The 20,623-nt window shown below is 42.2% G+C and overlaps 1 protein-coding gene across 1 annotated transcript in view; it reads left to right on the top strand.

Moving 5' to 3' along the window:
* Window positions 1-20,623, top strand: part of KLF3 (KLF transcription factor 3) — an 84,176-nt gene that overhangs the window by 52,580 nt on the left and 10,973 nt on the right. The window contains exons 2-3 of the mRNA XM_077477643.1: window positions 953-1,040; window positions 19,830-20,328. Coding sequence (XP_077333769.1) covers window positions 984-1,040; window positions 19,830-20,328 — 556 coding nt within the window. The 5' untranslated portion in view covers window positions 953-983. The remainder of the gene's footprint in view (window positions 1-952; window positions 1,041-19,829; window positions 20,329-20,623) is intronic.

Here is a 20,623-nt window from a genome sequence, read left to right as displayed (position 1 = left end):
CGTACTAACAATCCGAAAATCAGCAGATAGCTCTGTTGGACTTGCAGAGTGCAAAATCTGGTGCAGCTACTCATAGAAACCAATCAGCTTCCAGGATTTTTTGTCTACCATGCACAGCTGCACCAGATTTTGCACTCTCCAGTTTTAGTAAGCCAGTGTGAAAGGCGTCTAAGGCTGGGTTCACACTGGAGAATGCATCGGCTCACAGCAGGAATCCGATGCGTCTCCATTCACTATCTCAGGCCCGATTTCAGCCAGAATTTTGGTCTGAATTGGACCTAAAATGGACCAAAAGATGCACAGCACTCCTGTGCAATTCATACTAGAGCCGCTGCGGAGATGTGTGAACTGGCTCCACAATCTCCTGCTATGCGAATTGTATGCGGGGAAACCCACATTCAATTCGCAATAGTGTGAACCCAGCCTAAGGCCCCCGTTCACACCTGAGAGATTTTCCTGCTTGAAGCTTGTAGCTCTAAAACGCTCAACAAGCCAAATCCCATTCATTTCAATGGCCCCTGTTCACATTTGAGTGTTCTGTTAACTGAAGTAAAATGCCTGTCGCTCAAAAAAGAACATGAACTTCTTTTTGCCAGATTACATTACATTACATTATTTTTGGCCCCATAGACTTCAACAGAAATGCCTGACTTGAGGGTTTTACGAATGTTTTCTGCTCAAATAGCAGCTCTCCGCCCCTAATTTCCTTTCCCTCTTCTCCTCCTAGTGCTTTCTATTGGCTAAACAAAAAAGCCTGAAGCTGTAAAACATTTGTAATGCACTTCCAAATTTAAAAATGCTTGTAAATAGCTGTAAAAACCTCTTTTTAAAAAATGTATTAAAAACCAAGTAAATCGCTACGTTCATTTGTGAATGGGGCTTTAGTGTTTAGTTTGTTTCTGTATCCAATTTGCTGCAAAGTTGTAACGATGTTTAATCTTATCTTTTTCAGATAAGAACACAAAAGTGGTATTGATGTCATAATGCTGATGTTTGATCCAGTACCCATCAAGCAGGAGGCCATGGAGCCCATGCCAATGGTATGTAGTATATTATATCTGTCTCCTATCATAGCCATAGTAGAGCATTGTATCATGTTAGTTATTGATTAGGTAACATCCTTTATTGGCTAACGTAAAACTGAACTCTTGGTATGATCTTTATTTCTTACTTGCAGTAGCCCAGCTTGTACCAATGCACATATGCATATCTCATACCTGAGGGGCCATGGTAGAAACTGACAATTGCTGTAGTAGTCGGCACTGCAACAGTGACGGCGGCAATTTTCCAGCTCCTGTGCGAGCAGCTTAACCCCTGAAAATTGACCGCCGGGGGTCCCCCACTTGACACTGCTGTCATTCATAGAACACATTTTTTTTATTTGATTAAAAAGGCCTTCATCGATTGAACATGATTGTGATGTCACTACCCCTCCTCTGCTTTGAATATATACATATTATACAAGATGAAGCCACCCCTGTGTGAACTGGCACTAACAGTGAGCTTTTTTCAATTCATAAATAACTCTTTTAGTGAATGATTAATTGCTACTGAGTTGCTGGTTCCTTCAAACTAGGAATTTTTAGATTCTTTGATACTGAAGTTATACTGAATCCCTAGGATACTTTGGACCAGAAAGGTAGTAAACTGTACGGTTTAATCGCTACTCTCCAAGTACAAGGTTTTAAACTTTGTAATGTCAAAAGCTACCCAGTTTAACACCATGCCAGCAATATCACTCCATCTTTTCAAGTAGACCAGAGATCTTCCTAAACTGGACATAAACATGTTTCCTTTTGCTTTTAGATAGAGTAATGCTTGGTACACACAGTACATGATTGTTCAGTTTTTTTGGGGCTTTTTTTCATGCTTTCTCATATCGAAAATAAAAGGTTACTAAAGTTATAAAAATTCTCGTAAGACAGAATAAAAATTTGGAAGTGATGTAATGTATTGTATTTTCGGACAACAACTGTACTGATTAAATGAAAATTGTACGATCTGATATAGTATGAGAGAACTTTTCGTACTTGTCCTATCTGATTATTTCACATGAACTGTCGTGATTGGCTCTCTAAAGCTGCGTACTAACGATCAGATTGTTGTCCAATCGATCAGAAAGCGGTATTGTTCGTACGATTTCCTCATTGTTTTCTGATTGTGTGTATGTGAAATATTAGGACACTTACCTGTCCTGGAATCCATGTCGGCACCCCAGCCGATGTTTCCATTGGCTCTCGGGTGCTGCCTCCGCCATTGCCTATAAGGGAAACCAGCAGTGAAGCCTTGCGGCTTCACAGCGGGTTCCCTACTGTGCATTTGCAAAGCACACTGCTCTTTCTGAATGGCGCGGTGGGGGAAGGAGGGGGGGGGGGGGCAAACTTCTCAGTGATTTTGCTGCGGCAAGATCTCCTGGAAGTGGGTACGGGTACCTGTCAAATACAGATACCCACTCCCCCCCGAAAGGTGCATTTACTATCACTAAAGGTGGTCATAGACTGATCAAAATTCAGCCAGTTCAGCAGGTAAATTTTGATCTACTCAACAGAAGTTGACCCTTTGATTTTTTTTTTTGGGGGGGGGGGGGGATCCTACCACTCACCTTATATGTTTTGATGGAGGAGTCTGTTATTCTATGGCCACTTTAGGCAGGAAAAAAAATCTCTCTAAGCCGGCCATACACAATTAGAACCATTAATTGGCAGTCTGACTGTACCAAGTTGATCGATCACTTAGGGTACAACCAGCCTGCCAGATTCGCTAGCAATTATCACTAGCGGCTGCTATAGCTGCTAGAAATGATTACTGTCTTCTCCCAGCAGGGATGGCTTCCCCCTTCCGTCCTTGCCCCCCCCGCCGGGAACAGACCATGGCTTGGCAGGAGGAATTCCTGTCAACATGGTCTGTGTTGTTGGGCAAATCATGCTAATTTGAACCATGTATGGCCAGCCTAAAGCTTACCATACACTCTACATTCTGATTACACAATCTCTTTAAGGTCTACCATAAAGTGCAGTGCAATGCAGTGCAGAGGCCTATCTGATTTGGTACTAATTGAATGGATTGTTAAGGTTTGGCCTCCTTTTATATAGTTTATGGTAAATATAAATGTGATTTATACAGATATTGTATAGTGTGCGACCAGCTAAACAAGGTTACAGGCAGCAAAAAAACTTTGGTAGAGAAAGAAATGGTTAGAATGGTCTTGCTGTTAAGGACTTTTTCAGCTTCCGATCACTACTTTCCCAAAGCAGGAATTAGAGCGAAACACAAAACCTTTGATTTGTTTTTCTTTTGTAACACTTCTATAATGTATCCCAAACCAAACAAATGTTGGGGTTCCATTTAAAAAGCTCTGTTGTTAGGCCACACATGATTTCATTGGTAACACATCTGCTTGTGTACTCGTCTACTCCCAGTACAGCAATTCATACACACAGAATGTTCTCCTTTCCCCAAGGCATTTGTGCACTCTTGTATAACACAGTTTTTCAGAAGTGCTCTGATCTATGTATTAGACGGTGTCCAGCGACTGTTATTACATACCGGGGCTCCAGGAATTGGATTTATGTATAGCTGTGTAGCAGAAAACAGAAGCCAGTCTGCTGCTAATGTTCTGAATCTTTCCTGCAGCTCCTGCCAATGCTGGCAGCAGGCTCCCGGCTCACACTAGTGTCCTACAAGTTAGCTGCTAATGAGGAACGGGTCCGGAGTCTGAGCCAGCCTAAGACTCCCAACAGTCACATCACCTTGTCTGCTTTCCTCACTGCCTTTTCAAAAGACTTGTGTCTCATGGAGCGGATGTAATTGTCCCGCAGGCAGGATGTCGATACTTAGACAGCAGTAATTGTTTTAGCAGGACGTGAATAAAATAGGTTTTCCCTCCGCTGTAGTTTTAAGTCGATACTTAAGAATTACAACTCAAAAAAGTAGCTGTAACGATCTTCGTCTTGTTTCCGCATGTCAGCAGAATGTTTTTATTCTGTTTACTGTTTATGCTGTTAACAGTGTTTACACTTTAACACACCCATTGCAATGCGCTAAAACACTTGTGCAATTGTCCCTTAATAAAAATAGGGTCTGTTCCCATCTCATTGAAAAAATACAACATCTGTTTATTCTACATTTTAGTGCACTGTAGAAGTCAATGGCAGAGCATCGAAAAAACCTACGTGTTTTGATGAATTGGCAACATGTATTAAGAATTCTTTGTCAATTGCTGTTAAACCTATCTATTCTAAATAAAAGAATGCATTGAAAACACACATCAAAATGCATGTACAAACACAATGAAAATATGTTTACATATGACAAGACACCTGCCTAGCATTACAAAAAAACTTCTACCTCTTTGCACACACATAGATCTAAATGGGTTCTTAGAAATTTTACAACTGGTATGCAACAGATTTGTATACCAAAAGAAAAATATTAGTATTTTTTTTGTGGCCTGTGGGAAAAAAAATAGAAGCTGCAAATTTGAGTGTTGTTACTAAAATAGGTGACCACTTACCTACAATTAACTTGTTCCAAGAAAAGTATGATGACCTCCTGAAAATGGAAAATTGTATACTCACCTTTCCGTAATTTTCCTTTCCTGACGCATCTTCATGGCAGCACACACTGGGTTGTGACTCCGCCCCCACAACCTGACAGGATTGGATTAACTATAAATTTGAAGGGGAGACACCCTGCTGCATTCTCTGTAAATATCATCACAAAAGAAACAGGGAGGGCAACTGTGTGCTGCCATGAAGATGCGTCAGGAAAGGAAAATTACGGAAAGGTGAGTATACAATTTTCCATTTTCCTGACGCCTTCATGGCAGCACACACTGGGAAATAACTCGCCAGTTGGGTGGGTGCAAGTAAAATAATATTTATTCCTTATAATGCTGAAGAATTGGCTCTAATGACGGATCTGCCGAAGTCGGCCATGGATAAATGAGCAGAATCCACCTTGTAGTGGGAAATAAAGGTATTCCTGGAGGACCACGTTGCTGCCCTGCATATTGTCTCTGGTGAGACCCTGCAATACGCTGCCCAAGAGGTAGCCACTGCCCTAGTTGAATGAGCCCTGATGTCTTCAAGAATCGCCATATGCTGGGTGGAGTAAGCTTTTTTAATGGTTCTGACTAACCAGGATGCAATAATGCATGAGGAGGCGGCTTACCCACGCCTGGTTCCATGGGGAATGATCAAAAGAGAGTTAGTTTTCCTAAAAGAGGTGGTAGCAGTTAAGTAGTTCATGATGGTTGTTTTGACATCTAGTGGATGAGGATTACCCTGATCATCCGTGAAGGATGGAAGGATGATGGTTGTAATGGAAGGAAGTTGCCACTTTGGGTATGAAGTGTTCGGAATCGGAAGGTCTGAGGACTACTTTGTCAGGAAAGAGAACTAACTTAATGCTTGAATCTCCGACACTCTCCTAGCTGATGTAATCACAATGAGAAAAGACAGTTTTAAAGTCAAGTCCCATAAAGAGATAGTTTCAAATGGAACAAACGGAGGAGAAGCGAAAGCATGGAGAACTATTGAAAGATCCCATAATGGAAAGACTGGCCTCCTGGGGGGTTTAATGTTTAGATAGGCTCTGTAAATTGGATTACCAATGGGTGGAATGCCCACTTAGTATCTGTTTTAGCTGACAGAGCTGATACCTGAACCTTTAGGGTACTTAAGCTTAGACCCTTGTTGACCCCCGACTGGAGGAATTCCAGGACCTGAGAGGGTTGCGGAGAAAGGGAATTCCATCCTTTCTGTTGTGCCATGAAGCAGAATCTTCCCCAAACCTTTGAATAGATGGTATTGGTAGTGGCTTTCCTGGCTTGCATCAGGGTTGACTTCATGAGAAAAGCCTTGCGCTCTTAGTCTAGCCCTTTCAATCTCCAGGCCATCAGGTGCAATTTCTCTGATGCAGGATGTAAAAATTGACCTTGAGACAGAAGATCTGGAGTTATTGGGAGAGGAACTGGAGGTTGAAGGCTGAGCTGTAAGAGTCGTGAACCACGGCCTCCTCGGCCACAGTGGAATAATCGTAAATACCATCACCGAGGATCTCCTAAGCCTGGATAGGAACCTCACAATTAACGGAGTTGGAGGGAATATATACCCCAACTTGAAGTTCCATGGGTGAACTAGACAGTCCACTCCCTCCACCGATGGGAATGAACCTCTTGACAGGAATCTGTGGCACTTGGTATTCGTCGGAGTGGCTGCTAAATCTACTTCCGGCGTTCCCCAGATTTCCGTAAGGAGGGAGAAAGTCCGAGGGTTCAACCACCACTCGTTGTTGGATAGCGTTTCTCGACTCAGGCAGTCGGGTAGTATGTTCTGTGCCGCTGGGACATACACTGCTTTTAAACTTGTTAGATGTATCTGAGCCCATTCCAAGATGGGCCGAACTTCTTCCATCAAGGTGGCACTCCTGGTACCCCCTTGCTTCTGAACATAAGACACTGCTACTTGGTTGTCCATTCGAATGAGCACATTCTTGTCCGTCAGAAATGGTGCAAATGCCCTTAAGGCATAAACGGCTTCCCTGAGCTCTAAAATGTTCGAGACCAAACCTTGAGCCTGAATATGCCACTGGCCCTGGGCTGCCTGGTCTTGATAGTGGGCCCCCCAACCGCTCTGGCAGGCATCCGAAGTGACTACTTCCGGGTCTGGAGGGACTATCGGTTTGTATTTCCTGAGATTGCTCGGGCGCGTCCACCACCATATCGATTGCTTCACCGATCTGGAGATGAAGATGGGCTGACCCATTGAGACTCCATCCCACTGCCTGAGGAATGAGTTCTGTAAGGTTCTCATGTGTCACTGTGCCCATCGCACCATGGGTATGGTTGCGGACATGGACCCTAGTACACTCAGACAGGCTCTGGCTGGTAAGTGATTCCTTGATAGCAGCTTCTGCATTTTCTGTATCAGAGGCCGGATCTTCTCTTGTGGGAGCTGTATCTTGTTTGTTTTGGTGTTTAGATCTGCCCCTAAAAATATCATATTTTGTGTGGGTCGCAGACAGCTCTTTTCCCAATTGATTATCCACCCACTTCTGGAGGGTTGTAAGGAGGATCTCTCGGTGTTGAATCAACGTCTCTTGATCCTTTGCTAAAAGTAGGATGTCGTCCAGATAATGGTGGACACGTAATCCCTTTTCTCTGAGGAAAGCCACCAACTGTAACAATACTTTTGTAAATGTCCTGGGTGCCGAAGAGATGCCGAATGGGAGGCACTGGAATTGGAAATGATGTTGGTTTATGGCTAACCGGAGAAACTTTTGAAAGGCTGGATGAATTGGTATATGCAGATAAGCGTCCGATAAATCTATTGAAAGCATCCAATCGCCCAGATTTATTGCTAGAAGTATGGATTGAAAGTCTTCCATTTTGAAAGCCTCCACTTTGATATCCTTGTTGAGCATCTTGAGGTCTAATACAGGACGCAAATCCCCTGTCTTTTAGCAGAAGCAAGGAAGAGTAGAACCCTCTTCCCTTTTGGCATGATGGGACCTCCAGGATCGCTCCCTTTTGTTTCAATTCTGCTACGTACTTTACTAGCAGAATCCTTTGGGGTACTGAGGATGGTACTCTGGTTGCCTGGAAATGATTAGGTGGGAGTCTGTTTTTTAATTTCCACCTGTGTCCGAATCGGATTGTGGACAATGTCCATAAATCCTTTATATGGTCTGACCAGATCTTGGTGAAGTTCCTTCTGTTCCCCTGCCGGGGTGGCCTTAGATTTCTGTATCCTTAGAAAAGAAGGTTTTGTGTTTTTCCAGTCCCTTCTAAATTCCCTACCAGGAGAGTAGGACCTGGACTCTCTATATTTGTCCGGAAGATTACGTCTGTAAACAGGTCCCTTCTGTGTCTTGGGTCTCCTGTCGGAGGGGATCAGGCCTGACTTCCCTCCTGTTACCTTGGATATGGCAGAGTCTAACTTGGCACCGAACAGATTTGCGCCATCATATGGAATTCTGCACCAATTTATTTTTGATGCTGTGTCGGCCATCCACGGTTTGAGCTGTTACGGAGGCCAGCATAGCCTTGGCTGAAGATCTTATAATATCTACTGATGCCTCTGCTAGCTTGACTTCTTGCAGAGAGGAAATAATCTTTCCCATTTCAATGCCATCCTGTAGGTCTTTTTCTATATTAGATGCCCATCCTGAGATGGCTGTGGCCACTGCTGCTGTGGTAATTGCTGGTCTACAGGCTCCCCCAGCCATGGAATATGCCTTCTTTAATTCTAGGTCCATCTTTCGGTCAAGCACATCCCGAAAGGAAACAGCATCCTCGATTGGTAGTGTGACGTTGCAGGTGAGGCACATTAATGAGGAATCGATGATGGGAGCATTAATTAAAGGCTTCACTTTTGACTCTTTTAAAGGGTACATCTTGGCTAATCTGTTTGTAAGACTAGATCTTTTGTCAGACCTCTCCCACTCGTCTTTAATGAGATCCTCCAGCTCCACTATAAATGGGAAGGATAACGGATCTCTTTTTAGGTTTGGAAAATATTTCCGTATTTTCTGAGGTTCCGCCACATCATCTTGCCAGCCGAATGCTTCTTTAACGCCCTTTGCAAAGGGTTCCACCAGGGAAAAATCAAAGCCCACTGACATCTCCTGACCCTCATCTTCAGAGGAAGATTGTGATGCCTGAGTGAGATGGGGGTCTGCTGAAGATGTACTGGTAGCAGCTCTATCTAATGCTGGTGTTGTTGTTTCCAGTATGGACTCCCGCACTGATTCTCTTATGAGGTCTGTAGCAATTCTTGCATCTGCGACAGGCTTTATTATCTGTTAGTTATCTGGTAGTGCCGGAGCGCCGCATACCCAGCAAGCGTTTGCTGCAGGTTGGGTGTGGCGGCTTTGACATTGTGAGGAAGGAGATCTCCTGCGACTTGATCGACTGTGGCGTGAGTAGCTATGTTGTGAGTGGCTGTGTCTTCAGTGCCATGAAGGAGATCTTGAGCGGCTCCTGCGGGACATCCTGCTAGGCGTATGGCTAGACCTTCTCCCATGGCTGGAACTTGCGCCTCTTGATCTAGACGGGCTGCCAAAAAAATGCAGCATTTAACGTCTGGCACTCTTTTTTTCTCCCCTTCAATACTTACCTTGCCCGGTAAAGCCTCTTACCTAACTTGCTGATGGTGGTCTGCGTGGGCAGTGGACTCCATAGAAAAAAAGGGGTGAAGGACAGTCTGAGATATAGAGAGAAATAATGTGTACATATATACATATATATATATATATACATATATACACACACACACACACACACACACACACACACACACACATATATATACATACACATACACATACACACACACAATTCACTTATAAATATAAATATATATATTATTTATTAACAAAGTTTATCTGCAAGAAACAATATAATAACAATAATAATAATATATATAGGAGTCCCACAGGGACTTACCTGGAGACTGCAGAGTGATCTACATGCAGAGGCAGCAACCTTCCTTAAGTTTTGCAGATTGCACAGCAGAATCACAGAGAAATACAGCTCTGTATTTGAAAATAGCGCCATTGTGGCGGCTAATTGACGCTCTGCGCATGCACAGAAGCGTCCCGAGTGTTCCGGCGCCATTTTGGATAAGGGAACACACATTGAAAACATAGGGGGAGAAAAAAAAAAAAACACTAGCACTGCACGTGCTCAGAGTGGCCGAACGGCGCCATCTAGGCTGGAATTACAGCATAGAGAAAACACCACTGAAGGAGAAACAAACGGCGGCCATGACAGGGGACTACAAGAGACAGCAATCCCAAAGGTAGAGAAAAAAAGGGAATATAAACCACCACTTACTATAGGAATAAAAGATGGATATTATTTAAATAAGAGGAATTAATAGGCAAAGGAAGAAGGGGAGTCCACTGCAAAGGTAAAAAAGCTTCTTTAAAGCTTTGGTAATGCCAGAAATCCAGTAGCCCCTTGAGACCACCAGAGCGGGGGTTCCCTCCATAGAAGCTCCTTTAGAGACTGTACAGGAGGGACTTCCAAACAGGAGAGGCTTGAACCTGCTGGGGCGAATGCGGTAGAGGCTTATTCATCTGTAACAGGAAAACTCCGTCCGTCCAACCTGTCAGGTGAGGATAAAAAAGAGAATGCAGCAGGGTGTCTCCCCTTCAAATTTATAGTTAATCCAATCCTGTCAGGTTGTGGGGGCGGAGTCACAACCCAGTGTGTGCTGCCATGAAGGCGTCAGGAAAATAGGTTTTGAGCCACTGGCTTTATAGCCCAACTCCAGGATAATTTTATTTTTAAATTTCAAAATTAAAATCCTGCAATACACTCCTTCAGTCCAGAACTGTTGGCAACAGTAATTCCTTTTTCACGACTAGATGCCCTCAGTTTCCTGGATTGAATGATGCCCAGCATACTTATTCCTGTTAAAAATGGGAATATGGCAATGGCATTGGTCACATGGTCTCTGCTAAGGGATAATGCCGGACAGATGGTCAGACAGAGCTAGCATGTTCTTTAGCAATCTTCTGATATCAGTCCTGCAAGGTCCTCTTCAGTGCAGAAGACCACATGACCAATGCCTGAACACAGTTAACCTGTTTTGGTGAGAGCCCAAATTTTAGCCCAACAAATGGAAAATATTTAAGCCCCTATATTTCTATTTCTTTATATTCCACTGATTAAATTACAAAATGCTGCTTTTTAAAGTGTCGCATTAATGAGACGAGGAAAATTGGTACCGATGGACTGTTCACAGCAGTCTGCATTTACTCTAGAACCAATGCCTTGTTCTGGTCACCTGATAATTCCCTTATTCCTAATAAATGTAGCCTATGAGGTGAGGGATATGGAGCCAAATGCTGTCACTGTGCTTCTGTACAGAAGGAAAATGCTTTCAGAAAGCCATTTGGATTCCATCTTAAGTCAAGAGCTTATGCTATTAGATCATTTCTATAAATCGGCTGCTGATCCTCCAGCCCTGTGTTTGTGAAAGGAATCGGGTTGTCATAGAGATCAGTATTTGCAGCATGTGAGAAATCCTTGAAGAAATTCTGAGGCTAATTCTGCTGACATGTTAGAAGTGAAATAAAAATATATCCATTGGAAGGAAAACATTTATATGTTCTGCTGCTAAAAGCCTCTGATCCAGTTTGGATCCTTTACTTTAGCTGTGGTCTGGAGACCATCTCCATCTTTTGGCTTGATGATAAAATGTTCTGGCATCTTGAGAGCGATAGAATTTTTCATCCAACAACTGATTTAAGTTATGTGGGGTTTCAGCTACTGTGGATATACAAGTTCCAATATGTCTAATAGTCACTGGGACTTGTAGATCTCCAGCAGTAAAAGATGCTACAGATGGTTTGTTAAATGATAAAGCGGTGACAAACAGCGGGGACGTTTTGGTAGGACAAAAGGTGACTATAAGTCAGTGATGGCAAACCTTGGCACTCCAGATGTTTTGGAACTACATTTCCCTTGATGCCCAACTACACTGCAGAGTGCAAGAGCATTGTGGGAAATGTAGTTCAAAAACATCTGGAGTGCCAAGGTTCACCATCACTGCTATAAGTTATCAATGTAATTACAGTTGTTCTAGAGCCTTTATCAAACTTTTTACTCCCAAGGAACTCTTGAAATTTTCAGGTTCTTGGGGAACTCCTATTAAAGACAAGAAAATTGTGGTGTCTTCTAATATTAGTGCAAAATGTAGACATAATCCTTTACATTGGAGGCTAGTATAGGTGGGGATCAACACACTTTTGCTCACTTCTCAGGGATCTCCTTGCAATCTCAGAAAGAACCCTGGTTGAACAACACTGTTCTAGAAGATGCCATCATGTTCTAAAGGTGTATTGAAATGTATACATCATATTTTCTGCTGGACTAATATAAGCTTTCAGCTTTAACTAATGGCTTCTGGTCATTCCATTAGGAATAATCATGTTCCCCAACGTGCCGTAGGCAGGGCATGTTGAATGCCATTAGAGTTTTGTCTCTCTTTGTAAAATCTTGCAAGCTGAAGAGACATGTCCAGGTCCTTCATATTCTCTACATGACTAGAGTATTATGAGGTCGCACCAGAATCATCTGTTACACCTAATCATTTAAACTGGTCTCTGGTTACTTAGTTTTAATGGTGAATGTCCGGTTTACCAGATCGTTTTTTCTTTTACTTTGTGTCATCGTGGTTGCAATTGTTGCTTGGAAACATTTGTGCATTGTTACATTACACTGCAATGGATTGTACATGTTGTCATGATACAGTAAAGCTGTGGAACTATTTAAACATACACTGCCATCTATATTGAAAATAAAGCTTGAGCTGTATGAAGAGAGCGGAGCTTATCTGCTCAGTACTTCAGGCTTGTTCCTCCACACCCCCTTTTGTTAGTAATCTTGTCATCAGAGGGTACATGGTTGCACATGGTTGGGAGTTCCCAAAAACAACATTGCCAGCTCCTTGCTGTCTTTTACATACACAACGATTTAAAGTCACCATTCCAATTCAAACCTGCCCTGAAAGTTTAAAGGGATAGTTCACCTTCACTTAGAAAACTGTCTATGCAGATAATGGAAGTCTGTAGATGAAAACAAGCTGTGTAGCTTTTACTGAAATTGAATAATGCCCTTGCTATAGGTGTAGGCCATTTATCCACATCATGAAGTCTGAGCTGAAAACTCCCATGACGTTGCTAGGATGTTGCTAAGCGAGACCCAACTATTACTGTTCACCGTCCCAATCTCTGGAGTGAGCTCTTTCTCTTCCTCGCACGCGTTTTCTTTTCCTGATGCAGGAGCTCTGAGTTTGAGAACTTACTTCTGTGATGATGAAGGTAACAGCTGGGCATCGCTTATAAACTAAATATATCCATATCTGTACACATACAAAATATACACCTTGCCTAAGGCCCCTTGCACACAGGGTGGGCTCCGTTGCAGTCCGCCTGCTCAGCGTGGAATCTGTCCACTGATCTCAGCTGAGCAGACGGTTGGTTAGTCCGCATCCACTCCACTGATGCAGAGCGGACACAGCTACAGCCCACTCTCTTCTACCACCTGTCCAATTACACCCGACTGCCATGCATTCCACCAGAAAGATGGGGAAAGAATCCCTATCTGTGCATTTTTAGCGGACAGGATCAGATTGGATGTCGGCAGCTATCACTCCATAGAGGAGAATTGGAGGTCCGATCCGTTCCGATTCTTGGAAGCAGGTTCCTGCTAAATATTTTTCGGAGCAGATCACTGATGACCTGTAAAGTCTGCTGCTTTTATCTAATCAGAATTTTAGAAGAAGTCTTGGATGAATATTGCTGGTTCTAGGAAACTATTAAGCTGTGCAGTCACATGCACAAATTATACAGTATATCAGATCTTTTCCTATAAAATGCCATGGAGTCTCAAAGCTGAAGGTGTATGGACGAGGCTGGGGGCTGATCTGGAAATCACGTGTTTTCCTCTCTGCTAATTAACATTTTAAGCCAGACATGCTCTCAACAAGTAGAACCTGTGTGAGAATGATGGCTAGATTATCTGCGTCTGAAAAGTTCAGACTTCTCAGCTGGCACCAAGCACACATCTCTACTCCTGCCAAACCTCCAGCCAGTTACTTGCAATGACCTCATCTTCTTCCAGCCTCCTTAAAGGCGCTCTGGACACTCTCTGGCCTTTTCTTCTAAACAGACTGCTTGATATAATCACTCCGATTCTACTTGTATTAGGTCATTTTGGCGGACACTTGAGAGAGCTAATCCCCTTTACTTAAATTTCAGTCCATTTCCTTAAATATGTCAGACTGTGTTTCCTGTCAATTTAGAGATGTGTTTAAAGCTGATCTTTGGGAACACCAAAAGTTCCCCTTTGTAGCGGGGCTGTGCCTAGACTGAGAGGGTTAACTGTTCACTTAAGCCTAGGGAACCAGGAAAATAAGTTTTACTTAACTGATCCTCTGCTCCTGAAGACTTCTCTGCACTGCTAGACCAGTCCCTGTAGCCTCTTCTCCTCCTGCATTCCGGTGGTCTAAGGTTCTCTGATGCAGGGACCAAAGCCATGCACTGGATATGCGGACATCAAGAGACAGTCCATTACCATGGGGGGGCACTGTTTGTTGGGGGAGCAGACGTTTAGGCAAAGGTTTTTATCCTGTTTTTCAAACCCTCTAAGTTATATCATGCTGAAGAGAACCCTTACTAGCACTATTTCTAAAAATGTTCCCTCCCCCTCATCGTACCTACCCTGCCTATCCTTTATAAAAAAAAATATCTGTGTACTTACCTTTTTTCAATCCACTGCGGTCACGTGATCCTGCAGCTCTGTGTGAGAGCGCTCGTCAATGACTGGAAGCCTGGAATTCTGGAAGCTGTGACATCACCCATAAGCTCCCATAGCCCAGCTATTGTCAGCACTCCTCCTCCTCTGCTGCAGCACCTGCACACAGGGAAGCTGGAGCTGCAGGATCACATGACGTGATTAAAAATAGGTAGGTACACACATCCTTTTTTTTTATGCAGGTTAGACAGGATAGGTAGGAGAAGAAAGGGGGACAAGATGTTTATGAATAGTTCTAGTTAGGGTTTCCTTCCACTTTAAGGCCTGGTTCACACCTATGCAAAATGGATGCGGGTTTCTCCTCATCCAATTTGCACAGCAGGAGAATGTGACTTGCTCCCTACGGAGCCGGTTCACAAATCTCCGTTGCAGCTGTGAAGCGCACTGCACAGAAACACTATGCGTCTTTGGCTCAGTTTCAGGGCCAAACTCAGGCATACGGAGAACAGGAACAGGGACGCACAGCACTCTTGTGCGATCTGCAGCCAGTTCCAGTGTGAACCGAGCCTACAAGCATGAGGGCATCCTAAGTAATCATTTTATTTTGGTAGATAAAATCTATGTTAAGCCTTTTTGTTCTGTCACCATTGGGAAGATTACACTTTATTTCCTGTACCAGAGGAGTTAGATGAAATCACCCGTAAATAAGGGGAAATCCAATCTTCGACAACTGTCACCACAACAGGTGTCTCCACAGGATGATGTCCCCATCTCTTGTCTGGTTATACCAGTTAAATATGTTTCCTCACTTATGACACTGGTAAGGCACAAATAGAAAAGTAAAAAAAAAAAAAAATGGCTAAAGAGTCAATGAAATATTATTAAAAAGTAAAAAATGCAATAAACATCTTAAAAAAAAAAGTTTAAAACTTTAGATGGAAATTCAGGTTTAGAATAAAGATATTGCATCTGTGACCTATAGCAGCCAATCACATTTCTGGAATCAGATGATGAAAAGATTTGGCTTTGCTCAGTATGGTATTCAGCCCTCCGGCACATTATCATTGCTCCTTTTAATGCTTTATGGCATGGGTGCTCAACCCTTGGCCCTCCAGCTGTTGCAAATCTACAAACCCCATCATGCCTCTACCTTTGGAAATCATGCTTGTACCTGTCAGCTTTGAAATGCCTCATAGGACATGTAGTTCCTCAACAGCTAGAGGGCTACAGATTGAACACCCATGCTTTATGAAATAATCCTGGCAATAATTAAAGGGCTGCTTCTTCAATATTACAAGAAACCAGGCACTTGGTATACTGTATATGCCACAAAGAGATTTCAGCTTCCTGATTCAGATTTTGTAGAAGAAAAGATATCCAACCTCATCTTAGGAATGATTGTATATGTGAAAATGATGGCGCTCGGCTTCCTGCGCATGCCGTGTTCGTGACTTCAGAATTTTGTGTGCTTGTGTAAACACTCCTCTGGCAAGGCAAACCATAGCTCAAAATGGGAATCGGTCTGACATCAGACAGCAGAGGAAATCTGTCAGCAGATGAATCACTGATTAATGAGTACGAGGAAATAAATGGGAATTCTCTGATACTCTGGATGGTTATGCTGACTTATTAATGTCAGGTTTGATATACAGGAAAGGGGTCATGTGGGGGGGGCGTATTTAGTTTAATTTTTATGCACTTTGACACTTTACTAAATGGCAGACTAAAAAACATAATTACTGTGTGCGTGTATGTATATATATATATATTTATATGTATATATATATATATATATATATATATATATATATATATAAATAAGGATTTCAGCCATATAAAAACTTCGATTCTGTTACCTTGCAATCAAATTATTATTTTCTGCACTGTTATAAAGAAAGCTTTTTAAATTAAAAATGTAAGATAAAGTTTTTGGAGGAAGTGAGTGGAGAATCTAAATATTGAACAATTTTGGTCTTAAAGTGTTCATCTTTTCAGAAAAACTGAAAAGGTGAATGAACACCATACACCCTCCCCAGCCACCTCCCGACCCCACTGTACTTGCTTAGGGATGCTGAGCTGTCAGTGCGCACGCAGACGGTGCGGCGGTCCGGGGATTTGAAGTTCCCGCTCTTCCCCCTCTCTCTGCAGCGCTTCCAGGATGGGAAACAGCAATTAACTTTGCAGGTGCTGACCAATCAAAATCTCTCTGGTCCAACCCAGAAGAGCTGCAAAGAGAAAAGGGAGAAGAGCAAACTGGCTGCATGGGCACTGACAGACTTGGCTGCATGGGCACTGACAGGCCTGGCTGCATAGGCACTGACATCTCGACATCCCTGGAAATAAGTACAGCAGGGACTAGGGGCTGGGGAGGGTGTTCCGTGTTAGTTTACCTTTTCATTTGTAAAAGTAAATGAACACTTTGGTAAAGTTTTACCTCTTTATTTTTCGAAATTCGACCAACCAAGCCTTCAATTTCACCTCATTTTGCTGCAGAAAAGAATTTTGGCCAGGAATATTCTTTTCTTTCTGGGAATTTCCTTGCGCTCATGTGCATTGTGTTTCTCACACATTCGTGTTTCAAAAAATTTCCAACATGCCCAATCACTCAAATCCGATGGCTACAGAAAAATCGGTTGTTGCAGCAGCCTATTAATGGTGTGAAATATGAACAGAAATTCTTAGTTACAATTATCGCAAGAAAATTCTTTTGGAATTCAACCCATGTATGCCGGCTTTATACAATTAGATTATCATTTTTTTTTTTGCGATATAGGCTGAATGAAAAAAATCAAAAAGATTTCTCGATCCATGCTAAGTGTGGATGAACAAATCCCCCTGCTGGGCTACTATATTCCTGCAGCTGCCAGCGACTGTCAGAATATCCGACCAGTGGCTACACCTGATTGGATGTAGTCATTTTTCAGCTGACAGTTCTTTAATTTATCATTTACTGGAGTTCAAATTTATTCATCTTTAATTTATCAATCACAGGATGTGATTCTGGACTGAACAAAAAAAAAAAATTAGCAGATTCTACTATTTATGCTATACAATGCAGAGCTCCTGCTGTAGCTATTGTAGTCTGAAAGCCAGCTCCAACGGCTGTCAGACTACCCAAACAGCAGCTGCATCCTTCAGCCAACAGTTTTATGCTCAGCTCTTTTTTGATTTTTCAATCACAAGATGGGGGGCTGATTGGGTCAACAAAACAAATTTTGTCTGGTTCCTAAAAAAAAGGGATGAAATTCAAATGGTGCATGGCCAGCTTTAGAGTCTCTTTTGGGATATTTGAGGTTCTCTGAGGATGAATTACTACACAATACATGCAGCTACAGAGGTACAGTCTTGTTTTAAAGCTTTTGCACTTTATTTATTTTGGTGTCCATTTATATATATTTACGTTAGGAACTGTTTGTTGAGCAGTTGCAGACATTTACCTGTGCACTTTTATATCTTTTTTCCTGCGTTGTCCCATCAAATACAATGTCGCAGCAGTTCAAGGAGAGGTGACATGTGCACAGCAAACTTATTGCCAAAGCCTTTTTGGAGGTGTGGGGTCAACACAGTTGTTAAAAAACATGTTCCAATACCTCCCAAAAGTCTGATTCCAAGTCTGTTTGGCATGGAAATGCAAATTCCTGCAAATCAGCTCTATTTTATAGTTCTTTTAAGCAGACTCTGCAGTTTTAAACTGTGAAGTCACCATATTTTCCCTGCTGCCAATTTTTCTTTTTAACTCGGCAAATGGCACATTTAACGGCAATATATAGAGAACTGTGATGATTACAACACTTTAAAGGGAGAGGAGATTTTTTTTTTTTACTTTGTAGACTACCTCCCTACTGTAAATTGAAACTTTTAATATTACAGTGGATATTTCCATGGCAATATAGCTAGTGTGATGCAGTAATTGCTTTAATACGGGATGAAACCTAGTCATATAAAGCTCCATGCCAAGAACCACACCATGGGTTTTGGCAGGCTTTTTTGGTCATACAGAACATAGTCTTCTACTTTCTCTCTTTTGTTTATGAAGGGTGTCTCTGACTGGCCAAACGCTGAATGTTAACTTTGTCTGCCATCTGTTTCCTCTATCATTTCATTCTTTACATCCATATCGATGAATAACAATACTACACCAACCATGCCAGTGCTTTAAATTAGAATAGTGTGGACTATAGGAAGCTAAAACCTTTTTATGATCGTGCTGCATATATGTCCTCAAAGATGAGTAGCATGCAATGATCATGAGATTACCCTGAATTGTCCTCTCGAAAGCATTGGACTTGGGGTTCCTAGAAAAGCGGAGGTTGTTATAGAACTATAAAACGTAACAATGCAAATTAAAATGACAAATTATGAATTATGAAAATGTCTACATATGTGTTTAGTAAATAAAACTTGTATAGTATGTATAGCTTTAAATATATAACAGACTATGTGTTAATACCTGGAAATATTTAAAAACGATTCTTAAAAAAAAAAAAACAGGAATAATGAATGCAATATGTTTGAAAATATAGAAAAGTTAATGTATTGGAAGGCTTACTATGCATTCCAATTCCAATACCCAAAATGGCGCTGTGTCTTCATTCACCTCCCTCACTATATTATGCTAACACAGCTTAAAGTGACATCATCAGTGAAAAGGAGCCCCTACCCCTCTTCCATCAACCCACTGATACCTTTCCAGTGTTGCCCCGCCGCTTCCACTATTGCACCCAGCCCCTAAAACTGGCTACATCATGTTACAATGCTTGGGCCTAATGATTGGGTACTAGTCCTGAGCACTGTTTTTTAAGGTCAGCAAGTCCCACATAGCCAGATTTGACCGTTATTTTGCATTGGCTGAGCTAGAGGCAGGAGTGGTGGGGAAAATATCAGTTTGACTAGGACAAGGGTTGAAGTTTTTTTTTATTCTAAGCAGAATAAGGCAGGTTTTATTACATTGTGGGATCAGAGCATTCTCCTCCTGGTTTAGATCTGATCAGCTATGACATAAGGAAGAAGATTCATGGCCTCTATTAGTTTGAAGTCTTTAATACATGACTGACTGTTACCATTAGTGTTAGATTCACACTATTGTGGCGCTTGAACACACTTTGCGTTAAGGGAGCCCCATTATTTTGCATTCTGCATTTGCATTCTTTTATTCAAACTTGCCTATTGATGCAATTTGTGCCTAGATGAACTGTTATGCAACCAAATATTTCTGGAGCCCTGTGCTACTGTCCCTATAGTAGTTGTGGGGTTGTCATAACTGTAGTAAGGTACCTGCTAAAGCTGTAAAACGGAAGATGAAACAAATAGGGGCATCACAGTGAGTGTATGTTAAACACTGCACGTCCACCTGGCATCATTGAGTGAACTTCCACCAGGTTTGCCACAGAACAACCATGTATCAATTGTACGTGGCGTGTCTGGAAAAGCTGCATGTGCTGTGTCTGTCTGCCGGCATTTCCTAATTTAAACAATCGTTTTATATGTGTACACATTCTCTACTGTTTGAATTTTGTGTTTGAAGGTGTTTCTGACTTGTTTTATTTTATCTCTCCTGTAGTCATATCAAGCCAGCTACTTAGAGTCACTGAAGACAAATAATAAATACAGCGTCATTTATCCAACCCCTGGCATGCTGCACAGTAAGCTCTACCCTTGCAACGAAGCATTTCCTGGTTTCCAAATGGAGCCAGTGGATCTCACTACCAACAAAAGGAATTCACCGCCCTCCACTGGAAGCTCCCCGTCTCCTGCCAAATACCAGTCACCCAAGAGAAGCTCTCCAATATTATTTATGCCCTCATCCAGTCCGCCAATGAAAAAATTAACCCCATCGCCACCTGCTGTGCCACATTATCAAATGCCATTGGCTATTAACCCTTTATTATCTGCCTTCCCGAGACAGACTTACAGGAATCCAGGACTCCTACCCCTTTTACAGCCAGTGGTTGTACAACCGGTTCATGTACAGTCATTAATGTATGCGCCTCATCTTCAACAGCAAATTATGGTGTCCACAGTTCTAGCGGAAGAGATGGAAAGTCAAAGCAGCAAGCACAGTAAGTATTGAATGTATAAACACTTTACAAATGCTGAGAGAAGGCATCACTTTTTTGGTATATAGAAGAGATATTATACCATGAGGAAAGCTATTTAACTACAGGCAGCGAGCAGTAGCTTTTAACAGAGGTCTATTGTATCCTCCTGCTGCTTTTTACCCATTGACCACAAACATGTGAAGAAAGGTCTTTTGATGTCTTGGTCAACATGCGCTGTTGGTGAGAATGGGAGGTGGGAGCAGTTCTGTGGAAATTGGGCCAAACAAGATGGATTGCACATACATGCATACTATTG

Source organism: Lithobates pipiens, unplaced genomic scaffold (genome assembly GCF_037356315.1).
Source record: "Lithobates pipiens isolate NorthernLeopardFrog02 unplaced genomic scaffold, aLitPip1_a1.2 Scaffold_13, whole genome shotgun sequence".
NCBI lineage: Eukaryota > Metazoa > Chordata > Amphibia > Anura > Ranidae > Lithobates > Lithobates pipiens.
Note: the sequence above shows the minus strand (reverse complement) of the source record. Positions and strands in the feature narration are given on the sequence as shown.